The following is a 15,056-nucleotide window of genomic DNA, read 5'->3' as shown; positions in this document are numbered from 1 at the left end:
TTGGTTTCAGTTACATGAAGAATTTGCATGACTCATATTTCTTGTTGGTGGTTTGTTTGTTTCTTTCTCTCTCTCTCTCTCTTTCTTAAAATGGATTCTAAACAAAGGATCTACTTTTATGAACTTATACAGATTCTACTTGGAACAGATAAATGAAGACTAAAGGTCTTAGAAACCGTAAGAACCTCCAACTGGTAATTTTAAAACATTAAAGTGACCAAGAAAATTGAATTGAATATTCTTTTAGATACTGCCAGCATTAAATTTCGATTGGGTTGGTTTCCTGTTTTGAGACAGGTTCTCACTGTGTACCCCAAGATTACAGGTGTTTGTCAACACTTTTGGATAGGAAGCTACAGTTATAAGCAATACCTCAGAGAATCTAATATAAATTGTTCTTCGATGACACTGAGATACAGTGGTCATCTCTGTAAGCTAAAATTAAAGATTTAGGCAAGAATACTTTGTTCTGTTATGAGTTTGGGTACCCTAAATCTTAATTTATTATAAAGTTTTGTCTAGATGAACTTGTCAGATATACTGACAGTATGAACTTAAGGTAGTAAGCAGCTTGCCTTCTAGTTTAAAATATTTTGTATCATCGTGTCATCCTGAAGCACCGTATTTATTAACAACACCTAAGATATGCAAAGGTCTGTTGATTTTGCAATGAGAGTGGCTTTTGATTCATATTAATGATGTGAATGACAACAACAGCAAGTCCTATTTTGGGCCAATTCCTTCATCTGTAAGATAGTTTAGAAGAACTCAGTAATAACCATTGAATCTTCTTCTAGATTTGACATGATGCTTTGGTTACTTTCATTGATATTGGAAAGTACTTAGTTGGCTCTTCCTTAACATTTAGTAATAAGTGAACTTAAAATACTTCATATGTGCCTAAGCGTGAGCCAGTAGTCATATTATTGAGTAATGAGAAATTATAAACAAATTGAACTATTTATGTCTATTTTTATAAACAAATAGCACAGTGTCTATTTTGTGCTATGTTTTTTTTTTCTTAAACCACAGTTTAATAATGAACATTCTCATATCTGTTGGGGTTTTTTGTTGGTTGGTTGGTTTGGGTTTTGGTTTTCTGAGACATGGTTTCCTTTTGTAGCCCTGGCTATCCTGGAACTCAATGTATGGATCAGGCTGGCCTCTTACTCACAGAGATCCACCTGCCTCCCAAATGCTGCGATTAACGACATGTGCCATCACTGCCCAGCTCTATCTTGTTTTTTGTTTTTTGGGTTTTTTTTAATACAACCTTTTTAGATATAGCATGCAGTTTTCTTACTGAAACATTTATTCTTTACAAGCTTTAACAATTTAACTATAATAGTATAGTTTTCGATCTTGGCTTGGAGTGATGTGATTCCTGTTATTTCCTGTCACCTCACTAGATGAGTCATTTAAATGATCTTTAAAGTTCTTCCTTAAGAAACATGTAAAAATCAAAATAAAGGCGTGTAGTATTTTATAATCAAAAGTGTATACCTCTGATAACAATGGCCAAGTTTATGTAAATATCCAAAGCTAATTTTAATTCAAATTTGTTTCAGGCCAACTTTTCCCAAACACTGTTGTCATTTGAGATCTACTATTTTAGAGAAATGCCAGTAGTAGGAGGTCTATTGTGAGGACCTAGAAGTACAAGACGATTTTGTTTAAAATCCTCATCTTAAAGTTGAGTACATCCAATATTTGTTTCTTTTTAAGGACTCTGTGGTGACTTAGAAAATTGTTTATTGTAATTGGGATCTTAAGCAAGTAACCTGCAAAGATTTGTATTCTTTTAGTTTGCCTCTCTTACTAGATGGAACATTTGACATTCCTTCTCCCATTTAGTGTAATTACAACTTGCCCGTGCTTTAGGTCAGAGTCCTTAAATCTCAAACACTAAGTCAGATCTCTATGCTCGTCCCCTTGTCCAGTTATTTGATAAATTCTCTGTAGGAAATACAAGATATCACTATAATATCTTCATAAACAAGGCGTGTCTGCATCACTCATTATCCTCAGTAACCCTCTAATAAGTTAATGAACGAGGCTTAGAAGGACTTTAGCTTTGTGTATGTGTTTTGCTTTTGACCTTCTATTTAAGAAAGTTGACGGAAACAAATGACCACAGCGTTGAGGTTGATGTCCTGTTTACATATTAAAATATGAAATAAACTTTGCGAGAGGAGGCACATGATATTATACTATATGGAGTATGTAACCAACTTCCTCCCTATGTTTGCATAGAACTTGGTTTTTTTCATTTTTGCTTAATTTGCTTTGCCTAGACTCTTCATACTATGTTACCCAATAGCACTGCTTATTAAGATATCTCCTAATCATTTTCTCCAAAATTCTAACACTCTACTCTTTGATTTTCTTTTCTTTTTTTTTTTGAAACACTGAAAGCTCTTCTTGAGCAGCTTTCTTTTCCTTTGTAGTTGTGCTGACTAGATAAAATTCAGATAAATTAAATTTGGCTGTTTAGCAGTACAGTATTTAACATTTGGGTATGGTAGCTATGACTTTGGACTAGTGGCCTGTATAAAATAGTCCTTGTGTTCATCTTTTATGTGTACTTTACCTATTTTGCTTACTAGATTTCTTAGGTTATTTTAGAAATATTGTTTTTTTCTGCTTACCTTCCCTGGGTATTTGGATGTTAATAGTAGTTTGTTAGGCTGAACATAAGATTCCATTACTTGTGCCATTACTGAAGTTCTGATTGTACGGTATCCCTTTTGTAAAATGGTAAGAATTATATTCTAGAAGCTTGCCATTTACCGACTCTTATGCTAGTTGCTATGTTGTGATGTGATTTTTAAAAAATGAAATAAAATATAGACCCTGTGTCTGTGTATTGGTATTTAAGGGAACAGTGCAGCCTTCAATGACACATAAACTGTTTTGAATTTTGACATTGCCATTTCCAACCTGTGTGAAATTAAGTAGGATGTTGAACTCCTCTATGCCCTAGTGTTATTATAAAACTGTGGAGTGGCTGACAAACCATACCTTGTAGGGTTCTTGTAATGTTAGCAAAGCAGATAAACCTCATAAATCCATGATTACACATACAAGTAGTTCAATACACATTAATAGTATATGTAATTGGAAACCTTGGCATGCCCTAAAGGAAGAAGGTCTGTTGTGTTCTACTCTTTGCCAAAAAGTGTGACTTATTAGCTGTATTTTTCAATAGGGTAAGTAATCTTGGCAGTGATTTAGAAGAAGGAATGTAGTAAAAAGATACTCTACCTCTAGAATCACAATTGTTTGCTTTTAATAATCACTCACGCAGAATACTTCCATCATCTGTCCATTCCCCATTCATGAAAGTATTAGTTGTTTTCTATGTACTGGGCACTGGGAATAGGGAAGAGAACAAGACAAAATCAAGATTTTTGTTTTCATATAGTTTAAAGTCTACAGGAAGACATTATAAAACACTTAATGTAGCCAGGTATCTTAAGAGTTATTTGGTCCACAGATACAGCTCTCTTCTCTATGAAGAAGAAATGTAAAGAGCCTCCATGACTTTTTATCATCTCCAAATAAACTCTAAAGCCTTATAGGAGACATCTGGCTGATGTCTGCCTCTCATTTCTTTGTCCCTCTTTGTTTCCTACTTTCTGAACAGCTAACATTGAAGTGATTGTGAGTTTCTGTACCTGAGACATTCTCAGACTTGTTTGCTTAACTCTGTTTGCTCTTGGACAAACATTGTGAATCACTTCCCCAGAACTACATTCCCTGATACTCTGCCCATCCATTCATAGCTGAGCTAAATACCTCTCTTAGTACTCTGTAAAGGTCTTTTCTCTCTCGCCTTTTTGTTTTGTCTTGTTTTTTTTTTTTTTTTTTTCTGAGACAGGGTGGGTAGCCCTGGCTGTCCTGGAACTCACTTTGTAGACCATGCTGGCCTCAAACTCACAGAGATATGCCTGCCAATGCTTTCCAAATGCTAGGATTAAAGGCATGCATCACCACTGCCTGGCTTCTTTCCTTACCTTTATTGCTGAGCAGTACTACTATTTTAAAATTGCCTGTGTCTGTATCTTCATTATCACCTATTGGAACAGTACTTGGCACAGCTAATTGCTGTATTTTTATGTTGAATAAATAAGGTATCAGCTTTGTAGCAGTCCACTGCCTTATTAAGTGCTACCAGAGCCTAAAGTAATGTCAGTGGTGTGGGAGAGAAGAGGCTAATTACAAGAAATATTTTTAAGGTGGAATCTAATGTAGTAGTAGATTAGATATGAAGAGAGATTTGGGTGGGAAAGTTATAACTGCAGGTCATAGTCTTACTTGATAGAGAGATTACAGGGGAAGAAAGTAGATGTGGAACTATGTTAAAGTCAATTTGGAGCTCAACAAGCTAGATATAAAAAGGAAGTGGGTAATGATAACTTCATTGTGTACTTGAAATTTGATAAGAGCGGATTTTAAACATATTCACTCCCCAATGGTAATTGTGGATGGTAATTGGATGTGTTAATTTGATTCTTTTATTCATTATACGGTGTATACATGTCAGATTATCACATTATATTCCTTAAATATATATAGTTTTTATTTTCCAATTAAATATTCCTAAAAGAATAAGTAGACTATCAAGAAAATAAATTAGTACAAATTAGGAAGATAGATAGATATACATCATATGAAAAGGTCAGAGCAACAACTAAAAACCCAATCCTGTTAATGAGTTGAAATGACTGTAGTAGATATCTACCTCAGAAATACCATTGTGAAACATTTTGGAACAGTGTTTTGAAAGATGTAAAATTGGAACTAATGCCTTTGAGAGGACTCACAAGCTGTGTCCAATAGGAAGACCTGATTTGTTTCCTTCAGTGATTAGGAATCTTAACATTTCCTTAACTAGTATTTTCCTTTTTTATTATTTCATTTCTCACTTCCATACTGTGTTATTGCCTGGGGTTTTAATTCTGAAGATCAACGGGATTGCATACCCATTAATACTCTTATGTTCTCTTCTTGACTTAGTTCCAGATGTTTTGATTTTAACTTGCTTTGTTTTTTTTTCCTCCTTCATTGTCATTTTGCTATTTATGCTGTTGTATCAATGAACTAAGAACTGAGTAAGTGTTGTGGTTTGTTGATTTAGAAAGCCTTGCTCAAGAAATGTTCTGTCTAGCTTCAGTGATTCTTATGATCAGCTTGGTCATAGTGTCCCTGTAACTAGGAGCTCCTATCATGTTCCTTCTCAATTTACTATTTATGAGGCTCAGCAAGGCCCTCTGCTAAGTCTGAAATGCTGTTAATCATTAATGGCTTCCTCAGGTTTATGTGGGAGGAGTAGGCAGGAGGGTATTTTAATGTGTCTGGCAGCACTGTTTCATTTTGTTGTTTTCCATTAAGCGAATGTCATCTAATTTTTATATTAATCTTTATAACACAAAGATTAAGAGTAGGTCCCAAATCAATATTCGTTCTTCATTGTTCTCCCAATTAGGCTGAATATCTGGCAATAAGTCAACTATCTGAGGGAAAACAAATCTTACCACTTGCTTAATATGTCTTGGTTTGCAAAGCTTTGCTTAGGGCTACTGCCTCAGTACTTTAGGGTAAGAATGAGACTAACAGGTGAGTCATGGTGTTACTGTCTACCAGACCAAGACTGGGCATATGTAATAGTCGCCTCACTCTGTATAGATATGAGTAATTTTTCTCTATCTGGAGCTCTTCTTTACTTTTCTCACTATAGTGTAACCTAAAGATGCAGCAGTAGCAGAGGCTTCGCTTTGATTCTTTCTTGGGACTTGGAAGCTTATCAGAATCTCCAGGGGTACTTATTATTTGAAAAAGTCCCCCAGGTGTGATTCTGATTTGTTTCCTTCTCCTCCTCCTCTTCCTCCTCCTCCTCCTTTGGAAATCACTGTTTCATCTGAAGCTATTGCATAAACAGGCACATTTATTAGCATCTTATCCCTGCATAGTTGAGCTTGCGTGTATCCACATCTCGTTATTTCCTCTCTGGGTTGTCTGCATTAGTTCTTTCTAACACTGTAATAACACCTGACAACCGTGTCTGCCAGTCACCAACAGATCCCTATTGTCTTTGGAAACCAACAAAGGAGAAAAAAGACTCTGTAATCTTGAGGGCTAGGTTTATTTCTGGGTTGCTCATTTGTTTGTTTGATAATAGTAACCTTTTGCAAAGGCACTGAGGTTGAAGATTTATATGAAAAGTACTTTTTTTCTCAGTTTAAAATCCTTTGCCAACACTGAGTTTAAGGTGAACACCTTATGTCTTCTGCTCAATTTCTGCAGTGAACATTGCAGTATACTTGCTTATTCACACATCTTCTCAGTTACTCAAATCTTGAGCCTTCTATTGATTCATCTTTTATGTATTCCACAGTAAATTGCAGATATCAGTAAAATTCACCCTAAGCACTTGAATATGGACATCATGAACTACAGTTCAGTGTTTTCCATCATTCTTTTAGATATAATTATCATGTGCCCCATCCTTAAGTATTCATTAGTTGAGTTTCAACAAAAGACAAATCTGTATACCCTCAGTCCTTTCAACATACATAGTACTTTATACTCCCTTTGCCTGTCTGCATTATTTTCTTCAATTTCTCTCGCTTCTTAGTTAAAAGTATGAAATGTTTGCCAATGGTTACAAGACAAATATAATCACTATGTCATAACAGTTCAGCAAATGTCTCTTCTCCATTCCTTCAAGTAATTTGATTTTTAAACTGTTTATGAATGCTTCAAAGTAGGAGGTTAAAAAACAAACTTATCTTTCTACTTTTTAAAAATTATCTTGACCAATATTTGGCGTAAGTCCTTTGTGCTAATTTAGTGAAATATGTTATAGGTAAGGCAATTGCTTAGTTTAAGAAAACGAAGGAGAGTTGAAGTGTAGGTAAGATGGGGAAGTCATTTAAATATTAATACAACAGATTTATATTAAAATATGCTTACTTGTTTCTAAGTATTATATAACATTGTGAGACATAATAGTCTAACCTGCCAGCAGTGGTGTGCCATTTATTCAATAATATCAGCAAAATACAAATTCATTTACTTTCTCTATTGGTTTTAGATGCTGGTAATTTTATTTTTAGTTCATATATGCTTTTAATTGATCCCTTACTTGGCTTGTTTAGACCAATTGAGGATACTTTAATTTGTAGCAGAATATTTTAAATATGATATGAGTGTGTAAATCATTTGCTTGCATTTTTGTGAAGACCAGCATATAAGTGTATTTCTAATAAAATAATTCCTGTACCAAAAGAAGCTGTGACAAAAGCAAATTGATATTTCCATAATAAAAAGATATAGCAAACATACAGTCATTTGCATATAGTTCTTGAAATATTGTATAGTGGCTTTGTCAGTGCTGGTAAGTCCGTTTCAAGGATGTCGCTCTTAGTCCATTAGTTTGGATAATGAGCCCTATAAAGTACATTTATAACTTGTGGCACTGCAAGGAGATGGATTCTAATTTTCATCCTTTTATCTAGACACATTGAAAGAAGGTCAATGGAGGGTTCTATATGATTCATTGTCCCAACACATATCAGATGACAGAGACCTGATAATGTCCATGCATAAGTGTTTTCCTTATTTGGAAACAGCACTTGAAAGAAATCTTTCCATGATTATCCTTTGAAGTAAAGTGGAAACAGATATTAAAAGAGGCTCTATCCTTTTTTTTTCTGTTTTAAACATTATCAAATGTGTGACCAGATAGCTGTTCTTGAACAAAAGAGAAAGCAACACTTAACAGAAAATAAAAAGCCTTTAGTGGCCTTTACAGCTGGGAATGATACAAGAAGATATTTAATCAGCTTTCCTTTTCCTCTTAGAACTGTTAAAGGTGGAAAAAAGCTGAATTTTTTCTAAACAAAAGAATGGCTTCTAGTTTCTAAATGTGAGGAAAGCTTGGAATTGTGCAATAATGCTTTGCTGGCCCTATACTTACAGACTAATGACAATCAAAATAAATATTTAAGTAACAGTTTACATGCATTTATAGTTTAAAAGATGTCAGAATAACAACTAGAATATATCTCTAGTTCATTGTTAGAAAATTCATAGTACTTGGCAATTTTAAGTTTCACAAGGTTTCAAGTTCAAAATCAGCAGTTCATTATTTCATTTTCTCAATTACTTAATCATTAATATGATCTTTTCTTCTATGCTTATCTTCTTTATAGATGTAAAGCAATGATAGATCAGTTTGGTCAAAGAATAATATCTAAACATTTCGTTATTGAAGACAGTTACCTTTCTGAGAACACATGTTCCCGTGTACAGTACAGGTAAGGTACCCTCCACCCATTACGCAAAGGAAGGGAACACTTCTGGCCATGTAGTTATATTGTCCCTTCTCATCATTCTGCTTTTCAAGGAGCATGCAGAGGTATACCAAAACGAAGGTATAACTCAATTTCTTCCTGTTCTTCCCTACTTGGTTCTGTTTTGAAGAGAGCCTAGCAGAATTTCTTCTCCTTTGCATCAGCTGGAGTTTGTCTGTAGGTCGTGTATCCTTCTTTCTTGAGCCAAGAAAAGATTAAAGCAGAACTTGACTTGGTTTTGACACTTTTATCCTTACTTAAATCTTTGAAACATGCCTTCTGCTGGTTACATAACAATAATTGAAACTTAACCATAGAATCTGAATCACTGCTTTCCTCTTTTGTGCATTGCAGGCAGATATCCAGGGCAGTCCTGATTACAGATGGATCTGTACTAAAAACGGATTCAGATCAACAGGTGATCCAGTCCTCTATTTTTTAGAATAAAAGATATGTTTGTTAAAAAATAAATATATGCACATGATGATCTTAATACTACAGTTAAACTAATGAACATGTCTATCTTTACAGAGCATTTTTTATGGCAAGAATAGTGAAAGTCCACTCTTAGCAGGTTTTAAGTTTTTAATATAGTCTTAGTAACCATAGCCCCTATGCTGTGTATTAAATCTCTAAAACTGAGCATTCATTTAATAGTTGGCAAACAAGTGCCTTTTCCTCAGCAGCCAGAGAATTCTGACCTCCTAGGAGAGATTGTTAACTATGATAGCATGTCTGCCTTCAAGTACCACATAGCCTAGGGGCACAAAAACAGACAACGAAGAAGTGCAGTTGGGTGCAACAAGGAGTAGTGCAGGATAGCTTAAAGACATTATGTAGCAGTTAATGTTGCCCTCTTCACATTGGGCTGCCATTGTTGGTTGATGGGTCTAGATTTCCCATTAAACCGTGGGCTTTGTGAGTGCATCTGAGGGGGGCAGGGAGACAGAACCAAGAAAAGAACAAGTAAAGGCAATTCTTTATAAGAAAGAGGAATTGGTCCCTGAAGAAGGATGTGGAAGTGAGGAGGGCTTTCTTTTAAAAAGTTGTTATGTATTTTAGCTGTTTGAATGGAGTCAGTAGAGGAGTTGAGATACTCAGACAAGAAAGAAAGTAATTGATGAGTTGAAGTCCAACCAAAAGTCAGAGAAAAACCAGCCCAAGCATTCATTGTCTGATGTATTAAAGTAAGAGGGTGAAAATGAACTATTTTTTTATAAGTTTAGGAGTTGATGAATTCCATTCTTTAAATTACAAGGTGAAGTTCTCTTCCAAGCATGAGGCTTACAAACAAATCAAACCTGAAAGACGTATAATAATCATTTTATGGAGTGGCCTGTTCTGTGTACGTTTTTTTGAGCAGTGTCAATGGTCCAGTCAAATCTGAAGATTATAGACACAGAGGATTATGAATCTGCTCCAGTCTTCCCATCTCTTTTAATCATTTTTCCCATCTGTCTGTTCATAGAATTGCCCCTTGATTTCTTTCCGTTTTTATCATCTCTCTTCTACCCTCTTCCTTTCGTTTGCCTTAGATCCAGTAGTGGATACTCTTTCTAACACCTTTAGTTCCCATGCTGCTAGGGCTCTACTGGAAACACAGAGGAAAAACTCTTTAATGTGTCTGGCTATTAATTGTATCCATATCACTGAGGGCCACTTGAGAAAGCTATACAGTCAAGCAGGTTGGCCCTCCCACAAAATCATGGTGTCAGCCTCATTCAGCTGGATTCTGTTCACGTACAAATTCTTCCACTGGCTTTTGATTGCTTCTCATCTGCTTGTTTCTCTGTGTAAAATAAGATACCTACCATGCACAAAAGAACTTGAATCTCTATTCTACCACCCACAGTATACGTGCACCATCCCAAAAGTGATTGAGGGACCTGTGTCTTGAGGAGTCTGTGTCTTCCTTGTCTGTTGGCAACCTCCTTCACAGGTGCTTTTGATATATGCATGAATGCTTACATAAAACTCACTCATGCATGCACACATACAGACACATTGACTGAAAGTTTACAATTAAAACCAAAACAACCCAATCTCTTGACTCTGCCTCCATCTCGACCAAGTACTCAGCCTCTCCTTTCTTTCTTTTTAATAGGATGTTCTATACACTATATTTGCTGCTTCCAGCTCCTGAACTCCCAGGCATTTCTAAACCACAATCTTGCTTTTGTTCATACACGTCTACCACAATTTGTGTTACTAAATGCATTAAAAAAAACTTGATATGCAGTGTCAGGAGTTATTTTTTATTATTTTCTGCTAGGACTTTCCTGATGGCTTTTGACATTTTTTTTTCTCTCTTTCTCTTGAACATCTTTGGCTTTCATGCTCTGTTCCTTCTCAGAACATTGACTATGCCCTCTCTGCCTTTTTGACAGTCTTTTTCTTTTTCTCCTATTTTTAAATATCAAAATACTCCCTTCATCCAACTATATTATCTGTCTCTCTGCACACTCAAATGATTTCCTGTATTTGAATCCATAGTCTCAATTCCACATAAATGCTGGAGGTCAGTCAGCTCTTAGAGGCCCAGGGGCTCCAGGCCCACATGCCAAAGTTCTCTTGGGTGACTGTCAAGAGATAGGCACTTAAAGCTGAAGTCACCATCTACTGTCCTCACAATGCTTTTCTTCTACTGCTTACTGCCTCTGAGAACAGAACTGTTATTTTTCTAGGCACACAAACTTGCTTCTTTCTGACATCTTCTCAGTCTTTGGGTCCTATCCTTATACTTGATGAAAGTTGTCTCAGTTCTTCCCTTTCTTGTGGTTAACTTTACTGTTTCCATGTTCTCTACCTTCTAACTTGTCACCCTGCTTCCCATCTGTCATCTTGAGGTCCATCCTCCACAAAGCTGACAAAGTTACAGTCATTTATTTCCTTCAATCCCTTTCTGCCTTCCTCTCTTTCCCACCTCTCTGTAGATCTCCATTTTGAATTGCAAGTAGAACTAAGAAGATTAGAGAGTAGGGAAAGAAACAGGTGGACAGTCCAGGCATATTGCCTAGTGATGTTAGAGAGTAGAGGAGATTCTCCTGTACTGTCTTTAAAATCTCTGTAATACTTGAGACAGTCAGCTTCTGAGAGTTTAGGTGAGGGAGGTGCTCCAGTAGAACAATACTGACTATATCTCAGTAATAAATTATGATAATTGCAGGGACCAAAAGAAATTCTTCCATGTTGGTAGAGTTATTAAAGGAACGTTTTCAATTATGATCATATTGTTAGTCCCAGTCATTTCATTATTGCACAGTGTTCTATGTCTTGGTGGTTTCTCTCTCTTTGATGCTAAAGTACATTTTCTATCCTTAATAGCAGCAAAGAGAGTTAAGAGGAACATGAAGAACTGTTTTTCAGATATCATAAGCCACCAAATAGAGGGCAAGTAGGATAGTCATTGGTATCGTGACAATTTCTATTTTAAAAATGTGTTGTAGTTGCTTCCTCTTTGCATTCCTACTCAAAATGCAAGCACAGCACAAGCAGGGAAAAGTGCAAATTGGGCTTTCTCTTTCACTAGCATTGCCTTTAATAGGTTATAGTTTCCGTAGATTGTAGATTTGACATGGAAACTTCAGCTCTACAGAGAAACATTGACCAGATGGTCATGTAAAGCCTTAGATGAGCCATATAACATATCAGTAGTAGACAAGAAGACCCCTGATTATTATAATCTGATCTCAAGGAGCAGAGTGCTTATATTTTAACAGTAATATAATTACATTCCTTTGAATATTATGTGATGTATGATGAATGGAATCAGTATTAAAGATTTGAAATATTCATGGTTGATGGGAGTTGTATAAACATGAGTAATAATGAAGAAATTGGATATTGAGATGTGTGTTGCATGTTTTACATTTTACTTCCAAATGAAATTTTTATAAGCAAAATGTTTTCAAATATCAAAGGATATTTGGGAACTGTGAAGTTAACACTCAAAAGATAGAAAAATAAAAGAGACCTAACAGTTATTTCTATTATTTGTTCTGGTTTTCAGGTCTCCATTTTGACAGTGCCAGCAGAAGAACCAGGAAGTTTTGCCGTTCGGGTCATTGAGTTATGTTCTTCAACAATGACATGCATGAAAGGCACATGTAAGCACAATAATCTTTTATCTTTCTCTCTCTCTCTCTCACTAAATTCTCCTTTTAAACCTTTTAATTAGTCAATAAAATTTTTACTGATATGTAAGACAAAAAATACATATTAGATAATATGCTGATTTGATACATGTATACATTGTACAATGTATTATTTAAGGTTGGGAAGGTTCTTTTACAGAAAATCTTGTCATTTGTAAACAATGACTATTTAACTCCAACTCGTTCCAATGTGTATACCTTTCATTACTTTGTCTTTGACTTCTTACAATATGATGAACAGAAGCAATAAATATGGATGTATATTTCTTTAAAAATTTACTTTTCTCCCCTTTTTATCATACTAGGAATTGAACATACAGCTTCATGTATGACAGAGGATCTAGAACTAATCCACAATTTCAACCTTTAAAGTATTTGTTGTTGACTTTAACATAGTTTCTTGCCTATTTGCAGAAAATGAAAATCAAGAGTGATAACACTGTGAAATTAAAGAACTTGCCATTAATCCTAATAGTGATTTTTTACAGTGCTTACCATTTACCCAGTACCCTAGAGTGAAGTGGGTTTCTCATCTCTGTCTCACTTCCTTTAAGTAGCTGTGAGTTCAAGTTTCTAGAACATAGCAAATAGCCCCAGCAGCTGGGAAGCAAGTGTTCAGTACACAGAACTTTGGCAAACACTTCATGTCCAAATGTAACAAAACATAATTCAGTTCTTCTAGCTCACTGTGATGTATAAATGTTTTACATGATCCTGATACTTGACCACTTTTTCCTTTGTTATATTTCAAGAAATACACAATAAAGGGAACGTGTGATGTTTGTCTTTTCTATGTTACCTCACTCAACATAATCTTTTCTAGTTCTGTCCATTTATCTTCAAAGTTCATGCTTTCATTTTTCTTTAAAGCTGAATAGTACTTGATAGTGTATATGAATCGCCCTGATTTCCTCAGTGGTTGCACCACTTTGCAATCCCACCAGCAGTGAGTAAGTGTTTCTTTTTCCTGTATCTTCTTCATAATTTGTTTCCTGTTGTTCCATTGATCTTTGCCATTCTTTTCAGAGTAAGACAAAAATCTCAAAGTTGTTTTGGTTTGTATTTCCCTAATTGCTATGGGCAATAATCATTTTTGAGCTATTTCTTAGTCATTTTTTTTCTTCTTTTGAAAACACTGTCTAGATCCCAAACCCGTTAACTCTGGTTTCTGAGTTCTTTATATTCTGGATATTAAATGTCTGCCACATGTAGAGTTGGCAAAGATTCTCTCCCATTTTGTGGGCTTCTGAATGTTTATAAAGCATATAATATAATGTCTATCAACAACAAAGTATATAATAAATGGCAGCTGCTAATGATATATTACAAATAGACTGGATTATGGATTCTACATGTAGCAAAACATTATACATTTTAATTTTTTCCTCCCCAGCCTCCTCCCATTTATACCCCACCTCCCTACCCATCCAACTTCATATACTTTCTCTCCACTTAACAACAACAACAAAACATGATAAATCAACAAACAAACAAATTACCAATAAGAAAAAAAGAATTCTCAAACAATACAAAAAGAAAAAAAAGTTCATTTTTGTGTTGGCCATCTACTCTTGGGCATTGTGCCTGCCCATGAGTGTGGTTGATAAACCCAGTGACATTCCATTGGAGAAAACTTATTCCCCTTTCCTATAAGGTATTAATTGCAAACAGCTTCTTCATTAGGGGTGGGACTTAGAGTCTACTTCCCCTTTTTAGTGTTGGGATTTTTGTCTGGCTTGAATATATGCAGGTCTCTGTGTGCTGTCAAAGTCTATGTGAGTTCATATGTGCATCATATTGTGTCTGGAAGACACTGGTTCCTAGGAGTCATCCATCACCTCTGACATTTACTATCCTTCCGTCTCCTCTTCTACTTAGACCCCTTAGGCTTGAGGGTAAGACTTCCCATTTAAGATTGAATATTCCAAAGTCTCTCACTTTCTGTGCATTTTCCAGTTGTGGGTCTGTGTTATTAACCATCTACTTCAATAAGAAGCTCCTCAGATGATGGTTGAACAATACACTGATCTATGGGTATATCGATATGCCATGAGGAGTTATTGTTATGATTCTTTCAGTGAATAATAGTACGTTTTCCCCTAGAACCATGACAAGTTTAGTCTTGGATTCTTGGTCACTTTAGCAGTGCCAGGTATGGTTTCCATTTCATTTAGTGGACCTCAAATTCAATCAAAAAGTTGTTGCTCTTTCCCATACCATTTGTACCACTATAGCATCAGTACATCTTGCAGTCAGGTCTCTATTGTAGGGCACAGGGTTGTAGGTGTGTGGTTATTTTTCTTTTCTGGAATTTTACAGAGTACCTTCTGTCACCAAGAAACTAGACATCAAAAAAAAAATTCAATTTAAAAATGCGGTATAGATCTAAACAGAATTCTCAACAAAGGAATACCAACTGGCCGAGAAACACCTAAAGAAATGTTCAACATCCTTAGCTATCAGAGAAATGCAAATCAAAACACCTGTCAGAATGGCTAAGATCAAAAACACAAGTGGCAGCTCATGCTGGAGAGGATACAGAGCA

General features: G+C 35.5%; 1 protein-coding gene across 1 annotated transcript in view; it reads left to right on the top strand.

The window, feature by feature from the left end:
* Chm (CHM Rab escort protein) overlaps positions 1 to 15,056 on the top strand; it is a 173,255-nt gene that overhangs the window by 124,140 nt on the left and 34,059 nt on the right. The window contains exons 10-12 of the mRNA XM_036174898.1: positions 8,217 to 8,321; positions 8,712 to 8,775; positions 12,367 to 12,463. Of these exons, the coding sequence (XP_036030791.1) occupies positions 8,217 to 8,321; positions 8,712 to 8,775; positions 12,367 to 12,463 (266 nt within the window). The remainder of the gene's footprint in view (positions 1 to 8,216; positions 8,322 to 8,711; positions 8,776 to 12,366; positions 12,464 to 15,056) is intronic.

Source organism: Onychomys torridus, chromosome X (assembly GCF_903995425.1).
Source record: "Onychomys torridus chromosome X, mOncTor1.1, whole genome shotgun sequence".
NCBI lineage: Eukaryota > Metazoa > Chordata > Mammalia > Rodentia > Cricetidae > Onychomys > Onychomys torridus.
This window is presented reverse-complemented; position numbering and strand designations above follow the sequence as displayed.